The sequence below is a fragment of the Chlamydotis macqueenii genome, chromosome 5 (genome assembly GCF_036417535.1).
Source record: "Chlamydotis macqueenii isolate bChlMac1 chromosome 5, bChlMac1.mat, whole genome shotgun sequence".
Taxonomy (NCBI): domain Eukaryota; kingdom Metazoa; phylum Chordata; class Aves; order Otidiformes; family Otididae; genus Chlamydotis; species Chlamydotis macqueenii.
The window spans coordinates 25,928,068-25,953,577 of NC_141560.1; the positions used below are offsets into that span (position 1 = coordinate 25,928,068).

At 47.5% G+C, this 25,510-nt stretch overlaps 1 protein-coding gene across 5 annotated transcripts in view; it reads right to left on the reverse strand.

The window, feature by feature from the left end:
• Nucleotides 1-236: 236 nt before the first annotated feature.
• Nucleotides 237-25,510, reverse strand: part of FLVCR2 (FLVCR choline and putative heme transporter 2) — a 38,381-nt gene continuing 13,107 nt past the window's right edge. Inside the window, exons 2-12 of one of the 5 annotated variants that reach the window (XM_086749382.1) lie at nt 24,506-24,647; nt 23,324-23,464; nt 18,256-18,323; nt 17,366-17,469; nt 10,825-10,935; nt 10,092-10,197; nt 9,506-9,617; nt 9,016-9,071; nt 7,064-7,161; nt 6,871-6,940; nt 237-1,714 (exon numbers count right to left, since the gene is read on the reverse strand). In XM_086749382.1, coding sequence (XP_086605508.1) covers nt 1,658-1,714; nt 6,871-6,940; nt 7,064-7,161; nt 9,016-9,071; nt 9,506-9,617; nt 10,092-10,197; nt 10,825-10,935; nt 17,366-17,469; nt 18,256-18,323; nt 23,324-23,464; nt 24,506-24,647 — 1,065 coding nt within the window. In that variant the 3' untranslated portion in view covers nt 237-1,657. Of the gene's footprint in view, nt 1,715-2,786; nt 2,895-6,870; nt 6,941-7,063; nt 7,162-8,129; nt 8,245-9,015; nt 9,072-9,505; nt 9,618-10,091; nt 10,198-10,824; nt 10,936-17,365; nt 17,470-18,255; nt 18,324-23,323; nt 23,465-24,505; nt 24,648-25,510 lie in introns of those variants that run through there. The other 4 variants (XM_086749381.1, XM_010122357.2, XM_086749384.1 and 1 more) reach the window with 4 other exon arrangements.

The following is a 25,510-nucleotide window of genomic DNA, read 5'->3' on the forward strand; positions in this document are numbered from 1 at the left end:
AGCTATAACTACAGAAGATGGAGAAAACAGGCACAGGTTGCTTAGACCTAAATCAGGTAATACGCAAAGCAGATGGGCAGTGCACAGAACAGCAGAAGCCTCTAGCTGGGAAGATGGTGCATGTGCAGAAGAGAGGAAAAACACAGAAGGGAGGAAAAGCACACAACAGTAGGACTGGGCAGAAAGATTATTTTTCCATTCTGCAAAACATTTTAGGCTATTAATAGAGACAGATGTAGACTGTTTGAGTCATTTAATATGAATGTGTCAGGTTTCATTGTACACTTCAAATGTTTTTATTTTATATAAAAGCTTTATTGAAAAGCCATTTTAGACCCCATCTTCAATCCCAAACTATCAAAGATAGGACTGTGTCAAAAAACTGTATAATTTCACCAAAAAAAATGTTTTGACAAAAATAGTATGTCAGAGAGGACTATTTTTATCCATTCCATCTGGCTGTGTTTTTTGCATGTGTCCCCCACCCCAATATATGCATAACTACATTATTTAAAGAGTATAAGGACACTTGATGTCTCCACCAGTGGAGGGATGCTGTAAAGGAAGGAAAAGGAATATAAGGATCTACATTTGTGTTTAGAAGATAAACAGCAGCATACAGAGAGGCAGTGTCTACAAGACACAAATGCTGGTAAGAGGGCTTCTCTTATTCTCTCTTACAAAGTGAGAAGCTTCCACACTGGAGCAAATCTGAATTCCCATTGTACTCCAGCTCCTCTCTGTGGCTGTGAAAAGCAACACAGCCTTGGCTGGTTATCTCAATATAACACTTCACAAAAGTTTTTATGGAAGGTTGAAACATGCAAAAGGCACTTTATCATTAAGGAGGAAGACAGTTCTCAGCCCAGGGAGCTTGTGGTTTCACTCACTCCTGTCTCTAGTGTAGTCAAGAGCTGGGCTTAGGCTGTAGCTTCAGTGTAAGCTGCAGAACTAGTTCTTGCCTCCAGGTAGGAGGCATATTGGTATCTCTCCATTACTCCTAATATATAGGAACATCAGAGCAACCTCAGTGAATGCTGAGCAGAGGTTTATCCACAGATTAAGAATGCTTCATCTGGGACAGCCACGTTAATAAAGCCAGAGCCAGCAGTGGCACATGCCTTGCACTTGCTGGTGTTGTGCTGAGCCCTCTACCATCACCTGTGCAACACAGAGCACTGTGGGCAGTGGGGCAGAGCAATCCCGCTTTCTGAGAGCCAGCTGAAAGCTCTTCAGGGCTGCTCACAGAGTAAGCGTGGTCCAGCTTCTCCATTTCATGTCACAGCTTGCCTGTGAGAGGAGACACAGCCAAGTGCAAGGTGCCACCCTTGTGCTCAGGGCTAGCCTGGAACTATGGCTTTTCTCAGCATGTGTGCTTTTTCTTTTCCAAGCATCCTCCCAAGTAGGACGGGAGGGTAGCATTGGGTTTTCTCAGCTTTTCCTCCCAGGCAGCAAAGTCTCCAAAAACAGCAAGATGCAGAGGTATAACCGAAGAGAGCAACTCCCTTCTTGTTTTGCTCTTTCACACTCTCCACAAGCAGTTTCCTGGGCTCCTGTCCTGAGGCTGCCACCCCCTGCCATGATGCACATGTAACAGGAGGTAGCAAAGATGGGAATGAGGAGGGGCTGCATCTCCCAGCTCTGCCACCCCTGCATTTCATAGCTTTGATTCTTCAAGGACTATGGGATCAGTGCAGACTTCTGGCATCACTTTCTGCAAGTCAGACAGAAAAAAAACAATATGGTGTTAGGATTTTGGGTGGCCAGACGTGGGCTTCAGAGAACCAGCTGGCCAGAGGCTGGCTAATTCACAGCTCCCTGCTGGTATGCAGAAACCCCCACAGAAGAATCACCATCCTTAGAGAGTGCACCAGGTTCCCTCCTCCTTCTCCAGACCCTTCTACCGCCCAGACACAGGGCACTGGTGGGGAGCAGGACAGACCACTTCCCTTAAGCTACTTGCTGTAGTCCCCAGACCACAGTTAATTCACAGAAGCTGTACAGGCCCAGGTATCAGCCCCACAGTGAGCTCACTGAAGACATTTCACTGTGACAGATGATCAGCCTCGAAGTGGTGAAGCTGCTAGGCCAGTTCCCTGGGCCAGGGAAGGAACTGGGAACTCCTGCTTCATGCCCCGGGGCAGCATGGCATCTCTCTGTGCAAGCACCAGAGAACCAGCATCCTATGCACCCTCAAGAGGCTCAGCACAGCAACTAGCTCCTCTCTGTCCTTACTCTAGCACGTCTGAGGGCCGCTTCAACTCCTAGACAGATTGCTCATTCTGCTCATCTTCAAGTCTTTTCATCCCCATCCCCCATTCAAGGGCTGACACCCTCTGCCCCTCTTCTTCCCCGTCCCCAGCTTGGATTTACGTCTGGGATAATTCCACACAGTGGTACTTCTTCAAAGTTCATTACTCATATCTTAAAGAGCCATAAGAAATAACAGTCAAACATACAGAAGCTTTTTTCTGCATAAATCCTATAGGAGAATTAGCCTGATTACTTGAACTCTCCAACCATTTTTTCCCTTAAGATGGAGGAAGCTGTAGAGTCATTTCCCAGAGGAAAAGCAAGGACAAAAGAGACTGTTGCCCAGTTACCACCCTGTCCTGCGCTGCATGAAACAGCCAAGCTTTCACAATTCCAGTTCAGCCTTCCTGGGTGGGGCTTGATGAGCTCCTCTGCTGAGCCCTTTTGGGGTGTGTTAGGATTAGACCCGAGACTTCTTCCCCCAGGGGATTTCAGATACCTCTCCAAGTTCTGACTCTGCTTACAGTGAGACACTCCAGTTGTCACCGATTCAGAAGACAGCATGCAGACTTGTAAGGGTAAACGTAGAGTCTCCCACAGCCTGGGCTCTGAGTTAACTCACTATGGGGCAAGTCTGACATCTGAGGCAGGAGTCAGAGGTGCACAAGAAAGAGGTTCATGTTCCCAGTGCAGTTCAAGAGAAGTCCAGGCAGCATGGAAGCAAGAGATACGAAACAGTTTCATTTTGAGTAGCCTCTTACACAAACTGCAGATGAAAAGGTTTTATAGAGGTCAGCAGCAACATCCCAAAGCAGAGGAGTGAGATCAGGAAAGCTTCAAAGAGACACCTGGAAGCAAAAGCCAAGAAATGCAAAGAGGGAACTCCTATCAGCAGGAGAAGTAGGGGTGGTGCATAAAGTGATGCCAGAGGCAGGAGTAAGGACAAAGCTGCATTTAGGCTTGGGAAACCCCGCCAGCATGCATCATGGAAGCATGCTGGCAATTCTGAACAGGCTCCCCAAGCACCTCTGAGGTCTGAATACCACCCACCTGCTGTGGAGCTACAGGAACAGAGGTTTAGGTGATCAGCCAGCCTGCAGAGCTCTGCCACCTTGTCACAGTAGTGGAAAAGGGCATGCAGACAGCCTGCCTGTGGCTTTGGGGTAGGAGGAAAAGGCAGCTTGCCACACAGTAAGCACATAAAGGGAGCAGGGAAGTTTGGGAAGCAGAGGACGGGGTACACATTGTTTGTGTTTACTACGCAAAACTTGAGCAATTTTTTTTTTATTGGCAGTATTTCACTAGAGAGTAAGCATGCCACAGCTTGCAAGTGACTCCAGTAAGCTACTGAGGCTGGATGCTTGCCCTAATGCCCTAAGCCAGCCTCTAAATCACACTGGCCTTGGGAGAAAAAAAGCAACATGCTTTTGGGTATTCCACTGAGATCCATCAGATGCATATTTGCATCCAGGCAAACATACAACCAGTAAAAAAAGGTACTTGGCCCTGATTGAGTCCTGACTTATCCAGGACAAGCATAACACTCCAGACAGAAGGTTTTAATTTTACTATAACCCAAAAACCAGGACCTAATCTAAAACCACTTTACTCTCTGCTATCAAGAATAGGTTCTTCACACACACACACAAAAAAACAATTTATCTGCCAGTATGTAAGACCAGCACAGAGTAGTCTCAAGTGCCCTCAACACACATTAATCAAATTTGCAAGTTTCAAAGAGGCCGAGCAAAGCCTGGTTTGAATGAAAAGACAATCTTGCCATTTTGGAATCCTGCACTCCATATGATAACTGCTTTCCTAAAAAACCCACACAAGCTTAAAAGTATTTCTAAAGAAATGTTACCAAACAATTCACTCCTAAGTCAAAACAAACCATGGAAAATCAAAGATGCTTATCTCATAATGCAAAGAAACAATACAGGAAGGTTTGCCTGGATGCTGGAAACCAGGAGCAGATGAGCACAGGCTGTACACAGCATATACACGAGTATAATGTGTATGCTGAATCGACCCACACTACTATGAAACCTTAAGGCACAATGTTGGAATGGTTTCAGATGCACTTACAACAAAGGCAGCCCACAAAAACACTCACTGTCACGTAAAACAGGCGTTTGATCCAAGTGTCCTGAAATACCAAAGCTAACTCTGCTGGTGCTCTGGGAACTGAGGCAGACAGAAGTGGGAGGATTGGTGGAACCACACTGCAGCTTTATTAAGAGAGGAGAAGGTGTCCACAATGCTGTTAGGCTAATTTAGTTCCCACTACAAGTTCTACTAATTGCAACAACTTAATTATAACCGTAAGCAGATAAGGGCACTGATAGAAGACAAACTGCTTATGAACACAAGGCATGCCCTGTAGGAAGAAGGGAAAACATCCTGCAGTGTGGACACAGTGGCCAAAAGCTCTGACAGGGAGCTGCTGAGAGGCTGTGGTTCCTGGGCAGAGTCAAGGCTGATTAACACTGACTCTTGTCACTGAAGCTATAGCTTTATACATTGCTCTTCTCCCAGAAAAGTCAACAGCTCAGATTCTAGGCTTTCCATCTCATCACCAGAGGCCACTACTAGGTGAAAATGAAAGATCTTTCCCTGTGAGGATCAGCATGTGGGTTTTCCCTTTGTGTGTTCCTTAATACAGTGGGAAATCAGACTGTTCCACAGTCCTACTCTGCGCCAAAGCCACACAGCAGCTGAACATCCAGCTAAAGGTTTTGACAGTTTTCCATCAGATGCTTGCTATTTCTACATCAGGAGGAATCAGACCTTGTTAGGCCAGTACTCTGGATAATGAGCCCCCAGAGAAAACAATAAGCCAGCTGCCTGCTTCCACCGTGGGACTGCATCTCCATTGGGTCAAGACAGTGGAGGATCCACTGTCATCAAAAGGGTTACACAGCCAATGGTATAGTGCTTCAGTGTTACCTGCAAACCTAGTGAGGGTGCACATGATCCCCTTGTCCAGATCATTTATAAAGATATTAAATAGAACTGGCCCCAATACTGAGCCCTGAGGAACACTACTTGTGACTGGCCACCAATTGGATTTAACTCCATTCACCACCACTCTTTGGGTGCAACCACCCAACCAGTTTTTTACCCAGAAAAGAGTACACCCATCCAAGCCATAAGCAGCCTGTTTCTCCAGGAAACAGTGTCAAAGGCTTTACTAAAGTTTAGGTAGACAACATTCACAGCCCTTCCCTATTCCACTACGTGGGTCACCTTGACATAGAAGGAGATCAGGTTGCTCAAGCAGGACCTGCCTTTCATAAACCCATGCTGACTGGGCCTGATCACCTGGTTGTCCTGCACATGCTATGTAATGGCTCTCAAGACGATCTGCTCCCATAACCTTCCCCGGCACTGAGGTCAGACTGACAGGCCTGTAGTTCCCCAGATCCTCCTTCTGGCCTTTCTTGTAGATGAACATCATATTTGCTAGCCTCCAGTCAACTGGGACCTCCTAGTTAGCCAGGACTGCTGGTAAATGCTGGAATGTGCCTTGGTGAGCATTTCCACCAGCTCCCTCAGTACCCTTGGGTGGATCCCATCTGGCCCCATAGACTTGTGCATGTCCAAGTGGTGTAGAGGTCACTAATCTCCTTGGATTACGCAGGCTTCATTCTGCTCCCTGTCAACTATATCATAGTTTTCCTGCTGCACAATGGCTTCCAGCTCCTCCTGTTTGTTGCCCATGCTGCATGCATTGGGGTAGATGCACTTCAGTCTATTTCGCAACTGGGACATCAGTGGTAACACTGGCAATTGTACCAAGCTAGGTCTGATAACAAAGGCAATGACATAAACTTCAGCCATCAGAAAAGTACCAGTATGCCTCAAGCAGGCTTGCCCAGCTCATGCAGCTAGAATTTCTCAACTACTTCATCCCAAATCAACACCACACATGTACCCTGCTAAAACTGACAGACAGCTTCAGAAGTACTCAGCTTGGAGTCAAATCTTTCCCCCCGCCATGGGACTCTTCCTCACGCTTGCATCAAAGTGTGGCAGCTTCATGCTCCTTGTAGCACAGGCTCTAGTCTTAGCAGAATGAAGGCTGTTTTTCCCAACTCACTCTGCTTTTGCCTGTTAGTCCTGTTGGCTGTAGCACTAAGCCATACACATACTCAATGAACACCTTGAAAAGCAAAGGGTAGCGTGGTTAACTCGGCAGATCAGTGAGTCAGTGCGAAGCAGAGGACAGTGAGTAATAAAGTGTTACAGCCTGGGCAACAGCTGAGAAATGCCAAGTGCCACTGAGTTTCACAGATCAGCAAGCACAGAGCTTTACAATTTTCAGGCATTCTTATACCAAAAGGCACCAACCCAATGACTCTGTTATTGCTAGATGTTTTTTAACTTCCTTCTTGAAGTTGGCCATGCACCCTGACTGTGATAAAAGCCAACTCTTCTACAGGGCTCCTGGTATCACTTCTAGCCAAGAATCTAGACTGTAAAAGTAACGTAAGAGAAGAATCTCCAAACACCTGCACCTCCTCTCCCCAGTAACTTACTGACAATTCAGTTTCCATCTGCCCCAGCACAGAGTTCTTTGCCTTTGCTGTACCTAATTGAACACTATGCCCCTACCTGACATGAGTCTGGTGGGATCTCCGCTCTGTTCTTGAAAGCTGTCTTGTCTTTCCTCTCAAGTGAGTACCTGAGAAGGCCAGAAAGATTCTCAGTACTCTATGGCCACTGCTGTCACCCCAGAAGTGCCATTGGCTTGGTGCCTGTGCCACCCATGAGTGTTCAGAGAAGCAGATTAGTGTGATTCTCCTACCTTTGTGTGTGAGCTAGTGAGCAGGAATGGGAATTGATGGTGTTAGAGTTACAAGCTACAGTCCCGTAATCCATGATCTGATTGCTGCCTTGAAGACTCTGTAACAACAGCCACAAGTCACCATCTCAGAAAAGATGGAGGCAAGTAGGGAGGGAAATGAAAGAGGGGAAAATAAAAAAGAGGAACAGGAAAAGAAGAAAACAGTAAAATCACCCAAGCGTGTATAAGGCAGCTGTGCCATGTAGGAAAAGCTCCAGTACCTGACTCCATCAGAGTTCTCCGCAAGGCAGCCCACAATGCTCAAGCCCAGCTGGTTGCTCCCCTGACTGAGGCATCAGTGTTAATGCAGAACACGAGGATCAGCCCATATTCAGTTGGTTGAGCACCTGGGATTGTTTGTTAAGCTTGAGAAGTACTCAGCTGAGCTCAGCGATGTGGAGGCCACCTTCAGGGATGTGATGGGGTGTCCGTCAGGACTTCCTCAGAGCATGACTCCTCAGGGGAAAGGAGCTGCCAGTGAAGTTTTTCACTGACCAAGACCTGTTACCTCACACACATCCCTCTGGTTCTTACTGCAGTCAGTTCTAGAGGCTTTCAGGATTACAGAAATGACACCTGTACCACCTTTGCTCTGGTCTCAATGCCCTCCCTGCTTCAGCAGTAAGCACTTACAATTGTATTGATACTGAAAATGGCTCAGAGCGGGGAAAAAAAAAACAAAACCTAATTCTTTTTAAGTTATGACAATGGGTGTGGGGACAGACACCACATGGGACAGACTCTTACCTAAACTAGATAAATTGTACAGCCTTTCTCCCCCCATCTAATCGAGAGTTGTATATGCAAGAACTACTAAACGCAGCAGCAAATCTCTTTACTAATCCTACCCTCTGCATTTGTGCTCAGATAGTTCAGTAAAAATAAATAAAAAATAATAATAAAATAAAAAGAATTCAATTGTAATTGAAAAATCCACCTTCCTGACCAGCCAGTCAGAGCCGAGCTGCTTCTTGGACCTTCTGGCCTCTCTCCAGATTGGACTGGTTAGATTAGCTGGAGGAAGGCAGCACTATCTTCTGAAAAGAGCTGGCTCAAGCCAGCAGAGAACTGAGCTTACGCACTTTGCTAGTCATGGTCACTGATGGCTTCATGAACATTGTGTGGCTGTCTCTGCTAACATCCTAGAAGAGGAGCCCAGAGCAATAAGGAAAAGGGCCTCAACCACCAGTCCCTTCCCTTTCCCTGCAGGAAGAGCTTCCAAGAGTATCCACTACAATTAGTTCACCGGAGGCCCTCTCCCACATGGAAACAGCTGCATTTATTGCACAGCATGGCACAGGGACATCATACCCCAAGCTCTGGTGAGCACATGTGAACTAGCAACCTTGTCTGCAGCACTGTGCAAAGTGTGGGGAGCCAGGCTCCTCAAGCCTTCGTTTGGGCTTTGCCACCTAGCTTCTTCCAGTCCCATACACTGACGCCACTTGGGAGCTAAGGACATAGAATAGGAGGAATAACCTGCTTCCCTAGAGGCCTGGAATAACAGTTACCCAGCTCTAAACAAAGGCAAAGCACTGGAGGGCTCAGTGCATTGTCAGGGGAGAGAAGCAAGCACCATGCTGCTCTGCATCTGTCCCTAGCCAGTACAGAGATGTGTGAAGCCCTGCAGACTCACAGATGACCAGAGCCTACGGATTCTGCGTGACATTAACAGTAAGCAAACAGAGGCCCCAGCAGCTGTCAGAGTTGGGATTACAGCCACCTGTCTGAAAATGCCAACAGGGAGCTTCTCCACAGGCTAGGCAAGAAGTGGTGGGATAAGAGAAGGGAATCCCAGCTGCAGTCATAACTCAGAAAGGGCCAGCCCCTCTGCTCCAGAAAGGGGAGAGGTTGAGTGTTGTCCTGAGCTAATAGCAGGGGCACAGCAGGGATTGGAGCAGGGGTTTACTCACTGTCTGTTCGCTATCCAAATTGGCCCGCTGTCTTCGGAGATCAGCCTTAATGAATGCTGGGACAGAGGGAGGAAGAGAGATGTGAAGGCAATTAAGTTACCATGCAGAGCCCAAATCAATTTCCCTGGGACTCAAAGGGGCAGCAGAGGCCCCAGAGGAGACAGGAACACATTACAGTGAGCAAGGAAAACCACTCTCCTGGATGAGGCAGAGAGCACTTCTGAAATAGGCGGGATCGAGACTCCTTATTGCACCATGTAGAAGGTGCATCTTTGAGACCCCAGCCAGCAGCCAGGGCAAGAAGCCTTGGATCTTTTTTGTAACACGGACCAGATGCTTATAGAAGCACAGAGGCATTGACATGGGACTGCTGTGTGGGTCCTGCTGTTTCCTGCAGGCACTACTACACACAGAAGCTCTTCAATTCATATGCCAAGCCCAAGGGCATATGCCCAAGAGTCACAGCAGAAGAACAGAGAAAAATAGTTACCTGTCACAACAGTCCCCAGGAAGAGGAAGGAACAAAGAAAGAGGTTTCCTGCCTTCGTCCCAAAGTGATCCATGATTTGCCCTTGGCTGATAGTGAAGGTAATACCAAAAATCTATAAACAGACAAAGGCAGTGTCAAGCCATACTGTTATTATAAAGCAGCCCGAAGAGCTTCCCAGCATTACTAAAGTATCAGAGCATACAAGCCAGCCAAGCTGTTGGCCTAGCGAGGCTAAAGTTTGGTTATAAACACCAGAGGCACCTCCTTGCAGCTGATGGGAGACAAGTGACCCTTAAGGCTGGAATCCCTTCCTTCACTGGAGAAGAGCCAGGTCCTAGGCTGTTAGGAGCAATGTTGGAAAAAGCAAGGATCACTGGCATCCCATCGGATTTTCCTAAGCAGAAACAGAATGGGTGCCACTAGGGAAATGCCATGAGGAACATCATTCAAAAAGCCAGGTCCCAGGGTGCTTACATCTGCAGTACGTTACAATAACCATGGACAATAAATAGGAGTCGAAGCTAGGAACTACAGTTTAATTTCTCTGACTTTAAAGAGGCAAGCAAAGAGAAAACAGCACACTTACCTGTGCTGAGACATTAAGGAGCCCTGATGATGTTCCTTCTGATTCTGGGTACGTCAACTCTGCAGCAAACTCAAAGCCCAGGGGAAGGTATCCTGTCATGAAAAATCTGTAAAGAAACACACATAAGGGAAGACTCAGCAGCTGCCAGAAGGAAGACTGAAAAGGCACATTGTAGCCCATATCCCTTTTCAGCTGCTTCACTGACTGCACAGGATCTTTCTTCTAGCATTATCACAGCCCAGGCAGCTGTCTGACTCCCTCACCACTCCTTCCCAGAAATACCTTTGCCCACAGCCTTGAGGCACAGAGCCAGGCCAGCAGGGAGGTGCTGGCTGCTACAAGAACAAAGCATCAAACACAGCATCTCCCACAAGTAACTCTAAGGGGTGTCATCCCCAGCACCATCAAATATCCAGCCAGGCCCACATGCTTTTCATTCCTGCCCATTGCTCATCTATGGGGCTGCAGTACCGCTCACTTCTCAAGTGCTTTCACTCGATTACCTGGAACATTTAAGGCAGCTGCAGCTGAGCAGGTCTACGCTAATGTCCCTGACTCTAACAAAACACATACAAGGGAGAGATGGAAAGAAGGGATCATTTTGTCCTTAAACCACGAGAAGCCACATACAGGCTATGGCTCTCCGCAGTCCCTCCTGCGCCATGAGCTCTGCCTCCCTGCTCATGCCCTAGCAGCTCGCCCACAGAGGAAAGCAGCCTGCACATGAACTTACCCCAGCATGCCTGCAGTCACAAAGACCACCCAGAGGTGGCCTAGGCTCAGAGTGAAGGTGTAGGTGACCATTCCCACCAGAGACATGATATAGACAACTAGTGTTGTCTGTCTGCAAGGAAAAGCAGAGTTAGGGTTTTATTGAGGGTTTACAGTCCTCCTATTCTTTTCATTCACAGATCTTTGTATAGTTCCCAGCACATGGTTAAAAAAAAAAAAGTATCAAAAAATAAAAAAAAGGTACACATTTCTCTGACACCCTTACCCCAGACAGGGGAACTAGACTGACAGAGAGCACAGAACGGCCTGCACACACAGCAGGGCAAGTAAGAACAGGGCCTAGGAGTTTCCACATCCCTACCTCATGACCAGGAGCTTTGCTGCCTGTGAGGTCTGGGTATCACATCTATAAGGAGGCACCTATGAGGCAGCCAAGACGCTCAGGTTCTACAATGGGCTGACAGGTCCCTGGTCAGGTACTCTGCATGTCTCTTGAGGGAAAGAACAAGAGCCACATAAAGAGATCATTAATCTTTCTTGGGCACCCTCTGTACAATAACCAGTTGGACATACTTATTTATAAGCAGGAACCAAGGGAATTGAACACTCCCAAGCAGGAAAGCAAAGGGAAGAGGTGACAACACCGCTACAGTGTTATGGGCCTGTATTTTTCAGTGCTATCCAAAACACATTTCTTTGCTGCTCCTTTCTGTGTTTAATCTGCCTACTATACTTGTAGAGGTGACTTGCAAGCCAGGTTGCCCTCACAGCCTCACCTCAAGCCACAGGAGTGTTTAGCAGGGCTAGTACCAGTTCCACAGCCAACGGCAGCCGAGCTATGAGCTCTCATCTCTAGGCAGAGGGGACAAAGTGACCCGATGTCCAGGAAGCACACCAGGCAGATCCTGGGAACAGCCAGACCTGCAGCCTGGCTGTGCTGAGGAACATCAGTGGGCTCAGTACTGCGAGAGACATGCAGCAGCCCAGGACAGCTTTACCAGCACTGAAATGTTAGCAATTGTCAACCCTGAGTAGATATCAAGGAAATCCTTCCCATATCCAAAAACCAAAGCTCTTTCTAGTACAGGAGGTAGCAAGTAGCCCTTCACAGTACACAGTTTTAGGAAGGAAAGGTAAATCCTTTCCTTTACCTGACTGAAATTCCACCAGGATCTTGATAGCAGAACAGTACCAGAGTTGACAAAACTTTTTGGACACCATTTTTTAGGAATAAGTTAAATATATAAGCATGAGCTACTTGTGTATTTTCTACTAAGTTTTAGTCTTAATCCATTAAAGAAAGCGTTTGGTATCAGTTCCTAGAATTCTACTACAGAAACTAAACCTCAAACTATTTTCACTTTTTTTTCTCCTTTTTAATGCAAATAACCACCATCAAACAAACAACCCCAAATGGGCAGCCAGTATTACATTGTGTAATAATGTTTCCAGTAGCTTGAATTACTACAGATAAAACCAGAATGTTCCAGCTAAGGTTCTGTCCTCCCTGAATGCTGCACTGACTGAAGTCAGAGGGGCTCACGCTCATACATTGATTCTTATCCAAATACAGGCTTGAGAAGCTAATTTCAGACTTCAGCTATTGATCTGTGTTTACAAAGGCTCAACAGACACATTTTATGTGTTGAAAGGCTGGACAACATTTTGCTGTGACAAGTAATTTTGTTTTGTATCAAAGGGCAAATCCCTTAACCTCCAATGCTGTATCATTTCTAGAATATGTTGTTTCCAATGCTTTCGTGGAGGAAAAAACTAATCTGTGACAACAGTATAAAGGGGCTGCTTTCTTCTGATATAACCCATTTATAGGGAGCTGCTACATGGCCGGCACACAGCCTGGAGGCTGCAGAAGGAGAAGAGCTGAGAGACTGACAGAGGAGTTTGCAGCTCCAGAAAGTGAAAGAGAAGGAGGTAAAAGCCTTTTTCTGCTCAATACAGGTTCCTCAGATATCTCCCATGAGTTCTTATGCTTCCCATCCCCTGTCAAGCGGGCAGGGAGGAAAAGCACTGACTAGGAGAGGGGCTCAAGGCGAGAATTACAGCTCCCTGGGCTGTAAGGACCAAGTATGAACTGAGTGCTCCTTCCATAAACGGGAATCTCCAAACTACACAGCAGTCAGTGCTAAAACACAGTGCAGGTCTCCAAGAGGTGGCTGTGGCCCTAAGAACCTTAGCGCCTGCCAGCAGAGACACTTGGCACACAGCTTTTTTTCTTTTTTTTTTTCTCCACTTAGCCAGTTTTGGTCTCAGTACAGAGCTCTTAGGATAGTCCCACAAAATCTCATTTTCCTAGACTTACAGTTCAAGTATGCTAAGTAGTTTGTGTCTGATTCACTCTGTTGTGACAGTTGCCAGGTTCCACTTTGCCCCTCATCTCCAGGCAAAGGTGATGAATGAGTTAGTGACCAGATATGGTCAGGACTCTGTTTCACATTGATGCTATGTCATTAGTCAGGCTGCAAGAAAGAAGTTCCCAGAACACGCAGCCCCTCACTGAAAACTAAAGCAGACAGGCTCATAGAAGCAGACAGCTCTTAAAGGTGTTCTCCATTGGAACTGCAGAACTAAGTGGCCATTAAACCAGCAGTTCAAGCAAGACCCAAAATTTTGAAAAGGGTTTAATTGAGACACAGATAGATATGGGTGTATAGGGAAACAAAGAAACCCCTGGGGAAAGACATCGAGGCTGGGCGTTTCTCAGGAAGTGACCTTTGTCACCATGTTCACTAGAGGACAAGAAGAATGTTCTGTGGCCGTAGGGGCACCGGGGCATGGAAGTTTTGCTTGATAAGCCTCTTATCATAGCCATAAATACCTTATGGTAGAGAGAAAAACACAAAGGAGAAGCAGATTCACAGAGGACATTCAAACAGCATTCTGGTGTTTTCAGCAGCCTGTTCCCATGATGGTCCTACAGGGAGGGATAATTATCATTGTCTGGAACAGGTACCGCCAATCTCCTTAACAGGCTGACTAGTGCAATGAGTGCAGGTAGCCATCCTGCTACATCATGTTAGGACAACTGGGGTTAACCTACCTCTGTGCTCTGGGGTGTGGGAAGGACGCCCAGCACACTGATGTGGAAGCAGTGCTACGAAGGCACCAGCTGCCGAGTCTCTGCAGCAGAGCCAGAGGGAGATCTGTGAAGGGGCTGACACGCTTGTCGCTTAGGTGAACCTAAGCTGCCCTGACATTCATCCACCCTCCCAGCCACATTCCTTACCCTTCTGAAGAGGCAGATTAAAGAGCTCACACAAGGGACCGTGAGAAAAGAGAGACCTTAAGGAAAAAAAGCTAACCAGGGTCAGGGCCAGCACCAGCAGGGAACAGGACTGAAATGGAGAGCACAACTCCTGCTGTTCAGCCAACTTCAGAGGAAGCCCTAGAGTAAGGGACAGGCATGGCCAAGCCCAGCTCAGCAGTGTCTCACAAGATCACTTGGACGAGGAAAGCCAAAGGGACATGACCAGACCCACAGGGGACTGGAGCTGCAAAAACACGAGAGACAAATGAATAAGGGGCGAGGGGAGGGAGGCCACAGCCACAGCTTTAACTGCTCACTAGAGTGTTCTGTGCAGCTCCAGAGCGCTCTGCTGTATGGACTGGGATGACAGATGGCCTCCACAGGCTTTGCCATGAAAATAGCACCTTCCAGGCTGCACAAGACCCTGAACAAAGGTCTTGTTTCTATACTTCCAGAAGGATTTCAGTGCTGAAGACACCAAGGTGTGAGGTGCTAGAAAAGGGAAGAATTGGAGAGGGCTGGTTTGGTTTTCACCACCCCCTCATCCTTCAGCACTCAGTTTTATGCCACTTTCTGCCTGTATGAAGGTCACAAAAAAGAACAGCTTTAGTAAATTATTTATATAAGACATACGGCAAGGCAAGGTGAAGGCATATCCACTACACGAGGACTAACCTGGAAAAGGGCTACAAGAAGAAGATCCACATTGCAGGGCAGGCTAGGCTGAGAGAGCATTCACCTTTCAGTGGAAGAGACCCAAGTGCCCTGTTCTCCAATATCCAAGTCTTTCCTCACTCTCCCAAATTTTGATGCACTTTGGGCCTAAGATTAAAACACCACTTGGGGTCCTCTGCCTAGTCAGTGCAGAGATCTAGATATTTCTGACACCTTGCCTTACAGAGATGCAGTGATGACAGTGGAGACTGCTGTGTGCAACCAGCTGGACCTGAGGCCATATGAACAATGCCCTTAAAAGCAAAGTGTGGCCAAGGAGAATTGCTGATTAATCCAGTCCCCAAACACCTGATTCTGAGCCAGACTCTTCTACAAATACCAATACACCCAGCAGTCACGAGGTGTCACAACCCCACCTCTCCTCTGAGACAGGAACCTGAAGGATGTAGATGGACCCCTGTTTAACTTGATGTCAAAACGTGTTCTTTTGAAGAGGTGGGCTGTATTCAACAAGCCACCCCACCAAAGAAGCCCCCGTTCTGGGACTGCTCGCTCATCAAAACACAACTCGCCTATTTGTATGGGCCAAATCTGCGCCTGCTAATTCCAAAAATAAGAACAGTGCAGGGGCTGCTGCAGGGACTTGCCTGCCAAATAAAAGTAGGAACGCAAGGGCATTTGGTGCCTGAAAATGACAGATGGGGAAAGCCTGACTTAGCACAGTCTCACCCTTTCAAGGAACTGCTGATGGGACAGTAAAGATCAAACACACATGTAGAGCTCTGCAATTCCTTCTGTTATTAACCTCCTCCTGCTCTCCTCAATCACAGCTGGATCCCATTCATTTCCTTCCCTCTATCTCTCCAAACAGACTAAAAAAAGGACTTTATATCTTTCCTTCCTGATTTTCATGTGCTTACCATTTCATTCCTGACACTATCTGAGCAGCAGAGGGAAGGGGGAGGGTACCTACCTAGAACATCTGGCATCTTGACAGTTTTTTTAAATAGACTTTTAAATGAGGCTAAATAAAGACTCTGGAGCACTCAGAAAAAAAAATTGCTAGTTACACAGAAATCCACTTTGTGGCTTGCAATGGAGAACAAATTCTTACCAGTGTTTTTCCTCACCTAAGGCTAAATCTATCCCCAGACAGTCCCTAGTGCCTGTAGGATAAATTCCATGGGTGGCATAGCCCTATTTTTCTGCACTCTCAGCCAGCTCTGCCCACCTATGCGGTCCTTCCAAGCAAGCAGGGGCCATGGAACAAATTCATTATTTAATTTTTCCCCCTCTCCCATCCTGTCAAATTTCAAGTCCCAGCTCTGCCTGGGGAGCCACAAAGCTCTTCAGCCTTCGTGCTGTGACCTAGCTCCACTTAGGGAGAATTAGGACAACCATCCACCCAGTTGAGGCTACCTTACCACTAGCCCTGAGCTGGAAAGAGACACAAGTTACATTGCACAGTTATCTAGTGCAGTTCATAACAGCTGTGTTTCTATTTCCCAGGGCTGCCAAAAGAGAACTACTCAGTGGCACACAATGATCTAGAAACAGCAACAAGCGACCTGCCAGTCTCTGTATTAGTCATTTGCTCCTCTTTCCCAGCACCCCCAGGAGTCCTCAGCTACCATTCTTTCTTGTTAGAGAAGCCCATTTCCTCTCCATTTTTTGATCCGTGTGCTTGACAGCTACGGCCAGAGGCCACTTCAGAACCTGCAAGCCCACAGCTAGCCAGATTCATGTAAGCTGTCCACAATGAGAACGTGCTTTTCTGGCCCAAGACACCAAGTAGGATAATGGCAGTGGCACTCCCCATGGTGAAAAGCTGCTGCAAGGAAAAGAACTCCAAAGTTGCCTTCAACTCATCACCAGTAAAGCTCCCTCTCACTCAACCTGCTCAGACAATAGGTTCTCAAAGCCAGCAAGGAAATGGAAAAGCTTATTAGATGGACCCCAACAGAAGACAGGAGGGGCACTCTCCATCCCCCAGGACACCCTACAGAGGTCTGTCAGTGAGATCTGAGTTCCTGAGGACTGAGAGCTGCAGGACACCTTGAAGACTGTCCCTTTGCAGATGGCAGGGTATGCTGGCCAGATCTGCCTTCCCAGTCCACCAGGCAGCAAACAGAATCATCCACCCACAACCCCAATATCCCTTATGCATGCCCTAAATACAGCAATGCACCCTCACACAATGCCTCTGGGCACTGGATTCAATGTGCCTTTCATTAAGCCAGACAAAGATTCACAGAAGCTGGTTTGTAAGGGCTGAGAAATGGTCTTGTACAGTCTTGATTCTGCCTGTGCCAAGAACCATCTCATCCGTGACAAAGCAGCTGCCGGGCATCTCATCCTCCTCCTATGCCTCCTTAGGGACCACTAGAACCAGAACTTGTATGGGCCCAGTGCAGACTAACACACAGCTCCAAACTTCACTTTAGACTAACTGGATTTTGAAGAACCGTATTTTTTTTTTTCCTACAAACTCTCAGTGTTTCAGTCCGTGGACTGCTGAGTTGCAACTGTACAGGGTTGCTCCTTGTGCAGTATAGGGAAAGAACAGAGTCACCAAGGGCACAGAGGCAAAAAAGGGACTTACTTGTAGGTTTTGGTTCTGTCCAACCAGATGCCAGAGATCAGAGCCCCAGCCATCCCAGACAGTATAATGGTGAGTCCAATCCTGCCAGCATTCACCTCCTCCCCCTGTGGTGAGACACACACACTCACACAAATGCAGGAGTCAAGTTATAGCCAACAAGTAGCAAAGTGCAGAGAACCCAGAGAGGAAGACACACCAAAGTTAGCGTCCCATACATGTCTTCTGTGGGTAACACACTAACCAGAACTACCCTTTGCAAGAACACTTTCAGGCCCACTCTGAGCCAATGCAGTGCCCTATTCTGGCCCACAAGCAGTTCAGCACTTTTCTCTGAGCCAGCCCAGAGAAAAAAAAGTGAGCGCTGGCCAGCATGAACAGACACTCTCAGAGGAGTCGGCATAAACCCTATGAAGCTTGCTGTCTGGTATTAGGATTTGGGCCAGATTGACCAGGAAATATTGAGACCCCAATACTGGGACCCACAGAAAGGAGCTCTCTGGCATGCAGCCCCAGCAGTAAACTCTACAGTAGCTCAGCTACTGAGGCACCCCATCCTTCTGCCACCAGAGCAGAAGTGTGGGCAGCCTCCTGGTACAGATGTCCTGGCAGAAATCACTGTCAGGACAGGGTGGAGGCAATTGCTGGAAGAATTTTTCATATGAAAATGCCATCATTTAGCATGTAAAGGAGCTGCCTTTGCTAGAGTTCGCCAGCTTTTGCAGGGTGTGGTGTAAAGAATTTAAGGAACCAGTGCTTTCCTGCCAGCAAGTCAACTTGTGCCAGAGCCAGCCAGAAGTGCTGTGGCATTGCATTTCTCACAGACTTTCCTTTGGCAGCCAGCGCTGGACAACAGCGAGCGTTAGAGGGCCATGAGGGTTGGATGCACTTACTGGGTAGTGATGGATCACCATGCGATTCAGTAGAGTGGACAGGGCGTAGAAGCAACCTGTATTCAGACCTGAGAGGGGGATAAAAATGCAGCACATTCAGAGCCTGCTACTCTCCTTCTGGATGGTGAAAGGGTAGAAATGCAGAGAGAGAGATTTTTGGGAGCAGCGATCCATAATAAGGCTGCTCAGTCTCAGGAGAGCCAGCTGGACTAGCTAGACATAGGTTACTGAAAGAAATACAGACCAAGGACAGCCAGATCTCAGCATGCAGGAGGAAGCTCCCTGCAGTTTCAGGATAGTTTTTACCTTAGTAGAGGAAGGGCTGTGCATATTTCTGGTACTGAAAGGTCTTGCAAGTCCTTCATAGGGTCTCAGCCCTCACAGCCAGATCCATCTTTAGCACTGGAGTTCTCTCTTCCTCCCAGCCAAGGTAAAAATACTAGAAAAGCACCTGCCTCAGCATCACACCTTTAGGAAGGACCTGGGATTCAATTACCACCAGTGCCATTGACCTGTGTGGTTTTGTCCCAGAGAAGAGCCTGATAACGCTCTCCCTGCTGAGAGCCAGTAACAAACATCCTCTGCAAGCCAAGAAACACCAGAAGGCAAGTAGGAGCAGAGGCAATGGTGAAGCGCCAACAGCACTTCCCCCAGGCACCTGGCGTGTGTGTCTGCATGGGAAAAGTCTTTTATTTTAAAAGATATCACTGAAGCCTAAAGAAAAAAAAAAACCCAAAAAACAAATCAACTGTGAAAGCAATTGTCTTTCTGAAAGGGAAGTTAGATTAACTGTTACAGGCATCAGCCACCTGGTGAAGGTTTCTCAGTATCACCCAAGGTGAGAATGGAAACCGTTGGGGTGATACTGGTCAAGCCCCATTCAGACACTCTGCTCGAGCTTACATGCAACTCTGGTTCAGTTAAACGCCTTCCCAAAGGGCACAAAAACCAAGAGCTTTACTTATAGTAGACAAGAACATCCACACGGGCGCCAGACTAGCACTACCACAACGGCTACACTCTCACCTTGGGCGATACTGAGAAACCTTCCCCAGGTGGATGAGGTCTGTAACAGTCAGTGCAACTTTCTTCTCAGAAAGTCATTTACATTTGCAGTTAGTTTCTCTTCAAGGCTTCAGTAATCCTGATGGGGGAAGGGATGGGGACACAGATTTCACCACTGCAGCTCACACATCGATAGGCTCCATAAGGAGGCATGAGTTTAAAAACTCTGGCACAGATGCCTGAAATCCTGACAGAACAGATATATGTCAAGTTCCCACTTCCTACTTTTCCTCTTTCAGCCTCAGCTAAAAGCAGAAACATTGCAATACATAACACAGAAGTGCAGTCTAGCAGGCAGAGCTTTGATGAAGGGAACAAAACTGTGAGCTCCCCTAACCCTGAAATTCTCCAGCTCCCCTGACCCTGAAGTAGTCAGCAATCCTGCGCATAGCCCACCCCTCCACTGAGAAACAGGATACCCATTGCCCTACACAGCTCATGAAGCACTCTGAGGAGCCACAAGATGGGCAGCTGAAAATACGTCACACTTCCTTCACACACCATCTCTGACAACATTAAGCTCTCCATAGCTCTCCCCACAGCTTCATGGAACAGAGAACAGATGAAGGATCTCATGCAAGTGATCACGGATAAGCCAATTGCATGTGACAATGCTCCCTGCTCCAAAAGCATGTGTCAGGAGGGTATAGGAGAGGCTAGTAAGCTGAGTAACACGCTCTTTAGGCAGGAGGAATCCACTAAATCCTTTTCAAGAGTTACTTAGAAAGGCTGGAAACTCCAACAGGACCAGCAGCCAGAGAGGGCGGAGAACAACTGGAGATCCCACAGCAAGGAGGCACCCTCCAGCCTTGAAAGCTGGCTCTTCGCAACACTTGGTTATCGAAAAACAGCCCACAAGAGCCTAATTTGGCTTCATCCTCTCTCCACCTCTGGAACACCCTGCTCAATAGGAGACACTACAAACTGCAGTGCCAGCACATGTGAGCGTGGCAGATCAGCACCATCCTTCTACCTGCTACTGCTTCATAGAATCATAGAATCATAGAATGGTTAGAGTTGGAAGGGACCTTCAAAGGTCATCTAGTCCACCTGCCCTGCAAGGAGCAGGGAGATCCCCAACTAGATCAGGTTGCTCAGAGCCTCATCCAGCCTGGCCTTGAATATTTCCAGGGATGGGGCTTCCACCACCTCTCTGGGCAACCTGTGCCAGTGTTCTACAACTCACATTGTAAAAATTTTTTTCCTTCACTTCAAAGCTGGGCATAAACACAGAGCAGTTATTTGTGTATCTCTACTTCTCGACCAGCCAAGAAGACAGCAGCCTTGCGGGGCCAGCCAGACACTGCTCTGGTAGCTGATGCTGGCAGTACGCCAGCTTCACAGCAGTCTGTGATGTATGTGATTTCCAAGAGAGAGAAGGGTCCCTGCTCCCAAGCTGGGCAGAAAGCACTGCAGAGTTGGCAGCAGCACTTGGCACCAGAATCAGGCAAAATATTCTAAGAATCAAGACAATGTGCCGAATTTGCATTTGTGAGGGCTGGCAAAAGTTGTAGCCATTTCACATGTCACAGTTGCTCAGTGAAGTTTCCCCATGAATTACAGCTGTTTGAATGCCCGTAAAACAGGCAAGGGTTGTTTCTAATGGGGCAGTGCCCATTTGCCCATGCAGATGAGGAAAACCAGAACTAGTAGCTGGGAGCAGGACACCTGAAGGTCCAGCCCCACCTGATTCCTTAGCTAGTTACCATGCTTTGCTTGTAAAGTGCTGTAGAAGAACATTTTTGAGACCTCACAGTGTCTCCTCTGTTTTACAGAGACCAGAAAGGGGAAGTTTATTGCTCATGGCTCCAGAAGGAGCCCTTATTACACCTCAGACTAGAACCCAAGTCTTTCTCCTCTTCACCCTCATCATACTGCAGGATAATGGCTCCTTGCGCAGATCTCACTGCCCCGCCTGCTCCTTACTGCCCCATCATCTTTCCAAATGTTGATTCTTTGGGGCTGTCTCACCACTCTCACTTTACCAGCCTTTCCAAAGCTCTCCCACCCCCTTCCTGCCTACTGCCTCCAAGTAGCAACATGCTCTCCAGTGCAGAGCCCAACCCAAAAAACTCAGAGTTTCTAAATGCCCACTCCATATTATGCCTCAGGTTTACAGAAGCAATGTCAGCAGCCTTTGGGAAAAGACTGTCTGAGGGTTTTTCTGAAAAACAGTTCACTAGTACTAACATAGCCGCAAGTGCCACCAGTGTTTCCAGCACTGCAAGTCTTACTACAGGAAAGGAGTTTGCAGCTGCTGGAAATATCAAGACTTGGAGGTCTGCAGACCTGTACTGACCTGTCATGGTGTAATGGCCCCCATTCTTTCTACAGCCAGGGGACATGAACAAGCAGCAGGTTTCCTCCCTCTCTCTTGTGACATACACTATGCTAATGCAAAAGCTAACAGAGGCTGCAGGTATCTTTGTGTTAGCTAGGAAGGATGACTCAGTTGCACTCATGTGGCTGCAGATGTCTTACATCTTGGCCAACATAACTTTTGACTTGAGTAGGAAAAACTGTCCCCATTTTAAAGCCAGACTAGGTTTTTTTTTTTTAAAAAAAAAAAAAAAACAAAACAGTTTTGCTGCATAGTTCCCTCTCTGAGTAGCCATCGCCATCTCAAGTCAAGCCAGAGATTGACAAGAGGCTGACACAGAGAGGAACAGAATAAATGCACAGACCAGCAGGAAGAGAGACTGAATTACCAGCCACTGAACAGCCTTTCCACATTGTTTGTGACTGCCAGAAGGAAATTATCCCAAGCAGGTCAGATTCTAAACATGCTCTTCATACTGAGAGCCTTCCTCTCTCCTCTAGGACTTGTTTACGCCTATTAGAACAAATGCTTTCCCCTTTCTTTTCCCTGAGGGGTAAATGCGAACTGAGCAGATGACACAATCCAAGTTTTAGACACAGCATGCCTGACAGTTTTTTCTGTCTCCACTTTCTGAGAGGACATCATGTACTATGGAAAAAAAAAATTAAAAAAAAAAAAAACAAAACAAACCAGCAGCTGCCATGCAAACCAGCAGAACTTAAGGGTGACCTGAGAGGGGCATTTCTAGAAGATTACTGCACTGAGAAGGGAGAAGAGATTTCAACAACTCCAAAAAGACTATTACCACTCTCAGCAGGTACAAACCCATCATCTCACTCTCTCCAACCTAGCTACTCATCCACCAGGTCCTTTAGGCACAACTGCTGGCAGAAAGGCAGAACTTCCAGCACTATTTAACTTGCCCCCTGAGGAGCTTCCACAAAAAGCTGGTATGAAGTGAGGACAGAACTTCCTGCAGACCAGCTGGCTACAGTATATCCTATTATGCAGCCAGGCATAGACCGCAATGGCCTTTCTCCTAAAGAGAAAAATACTTTTCCATATGACAATTCAGCATCAGGAACAGATTCAACACATCACACTGCCCTCTGAGAAACAGACCAAGTCTGCTGATGAGAAGCAAGCAGCAAACCCAGTGTGCAAGAACAGATGGCAAAAGAAGATGTTCTCCAATCCTTCCTCCCATTTGCTTCATAGGGAGTGCCAAGGAAGCTGCACATCTGCATGCTCCACATGACCTCCACTGGGATGCCTGGAAGCCATACCCTTGCCGTGGGAAATGACTTCCACTCAGACACAGCTCCACGTATCTCTAAGGTAAGCACTTAGATTACTTGATTGCAAGTAACTAACTGACTAGAAACAAAGCCAACAGGATAAGGAAATTCCCTGGACAGAAAATAGTCAGGAGACTGGGAGAACAGTAGTGAGGACACATTGTCCTCTGTATGCTTGCCTTGCTTTTGTTCTTCCCTAGGCATTTGCTTGTAACCATTGCTGGAGATTACTGGGCTAGAAGGACCCCTGGCCTGTGGCAGCACAGCTGTCATTACGCTCCCCTAGAACAACTCAGGTCAGTTACTGCCCCAGCAGAGCACAGAGAGGGAGGGAGAAGCCAAGCACATTTAGCAGTGGTAACTGCCCAGAAAGACCAGACCTTACCGTAAGTGACCATAAGCAGCAAAAAGCTGGGATTGCGGAGCAGACGGAGGATTGATTGCACATAGGAATACTCCTCTGTCGGTCTTGACTGCATCAAGGCCTGAGCTCGGCTCGGAGGGTGCAGGGGCTTCTCCTTGAAGACTGAAACCAGACACATCTGTGTGTAACAGTGCAATCAGGGAGCCTGAGCACACATTGCAGGTAGAGCCATTTGAGGGATGCCAGAGGGGCTACAAAAACCAAGTGCACAAAACACACCATCGTCCTTAAGCTTTGATCTCCATGCATTAACTTATCCAGGAAGAGAAGAGAAGAGAAGAGAACAAGGTCTCTCCAACAAGACCTCCTGCCACTGGGGAAACACCTTGCTTTCAATTAGTTTTTTGTGTAGGCAGTGTCTGGCAGCTACAAAAGAGTTCTCAGGACTTTGTCCCCAGCGGAATGGCCAGCCAGGTGCAGAAGTGTTGCATGGAGCTACAAATGCAAAAGGAGGAGGAAAAGCCAGCTGGCAAAGGTGGCCTAGTGCCCTGCAGTGCCTAGTGTCTAGGGAGCAATGATCTATGCCAGGTTTTATTTCGGGCCTGACACTTCTTAGGCTGGCCAAGCCATCTGCTGTCCCTAACTAGAGTTAAAGTAGCATCCAGAAGTCCCTGTTGCAGCTGATACGGCTATACCAGGTGCTAGACAGCCATTTTTGTACCTTATCTAATCCCTGCCCGAGGTTCTTTAAAATCTACATCTGATTCAGCCACCAGACAACATTAACAAGCTGCAAGAGGAGCCTATTAAAAAAAAAAAAAATTGCATGTAGTTCAGTAGACAAGCTCTGGATAACCCAAGGCCCAAGACCCTCTTTGCAGGCGACATGACTGCGAACCTTGGAAGATTTCTGCTGGCTTTTAAAGGACTTACTCATGCCTGGGTTTTATTACGCAGGCAATCAAAGGATGTAATGGGCAGTCTGGCAGCCTCACTCACAACTTCTTGTACTCCCTTCTACAAGTGCTGTTCATCGAGGACTTGAAGCAGCAAGACATGGTATTGCAGACCCTGTCAGCTGCATACTAGGACACATCCCCAGATGACCTCCTCAGCCCATTTCCTAGCACACAGGCTCCTCACACACACAGGCTTATCTTCTCAGTCCCACCTGCTTTCACTTGCATGCTCCCACCTCCTTACCTATGATGACCAGGATGAATAGGGCTGTTGCCACGCCTGCAGTCAGGTAGAACATGATGCTGATGTGGTAGGCCAGCTTGTCCACATCTTCCACGTTGGGAACCAGAACTGGAGGGACCAGAAAGCCCACAGCGATGCCGAGCTGAGCAGGAAAGAGAGGGGACAGACAGAGGTGTGACACGGAACCACAGCACTGCCCCCACCCCACAGCTCAGCCCCCTGATGCCCAGTGAGGGCTCAACTCAGCCTAATCCAATTTCACAACCAAGGTGAAAATCTTCTTTACTACCCACAATTAAGAGATAAAAGCCTGCTACTCATTCCAATTAGGCCATAAGACATGTCCCCTCACTGCACTCACAACTGTCAGGATATTCAAGGCAGAGTTTTACGATAGAATTGAGCAGAATGAACAACTGCCTCCATCAAAGTGGAGGCCTTGCTTCTCCTCTCCTTCCCCACGCATGTATGTTCCTGTCCACACACACATCCCACTCCCTATATCTTGCACCTGCTCTGGTGCTGGCCTGATCACCTGGTAATCCAGTTTGGCTCATTAAAAATGGCAGAAGACAAAGCTGTCAAAACTCACCAATTCTTTGCTGGGTTAATGAGTTGAACCAATTTATTTTCCAGCCAGACAAGCACAAGGTTCAAGACAAAAACCTGCCCACTCCTAATGAGTGAGATATTAATCTGGCTCAGCCACTTTCTGGCACTGTTTCCTGATGAGCCCCCTCCCAAGACAAGGCTCACCCTACGACCACTGGGAGAACCTAGAAAAACATCAAGGTTGAGAGCGAAGGAAATGCTGATGGCACATATCCTAAACATCGAGGTTGCGTGATGGGGCTTGGCAACAGTCCCTGGATAAAATGCTTGGCTTTGAAGGGCTGGAAGAAGAAACTCCTGAAGCTCTGGCCTCTCCTGTGCCAAGAGCCCCACATGTCCAGTTGAAGAGCTTCTGCAGTGATGGCACATACTTTAGTGAGGACATTAGGGCTT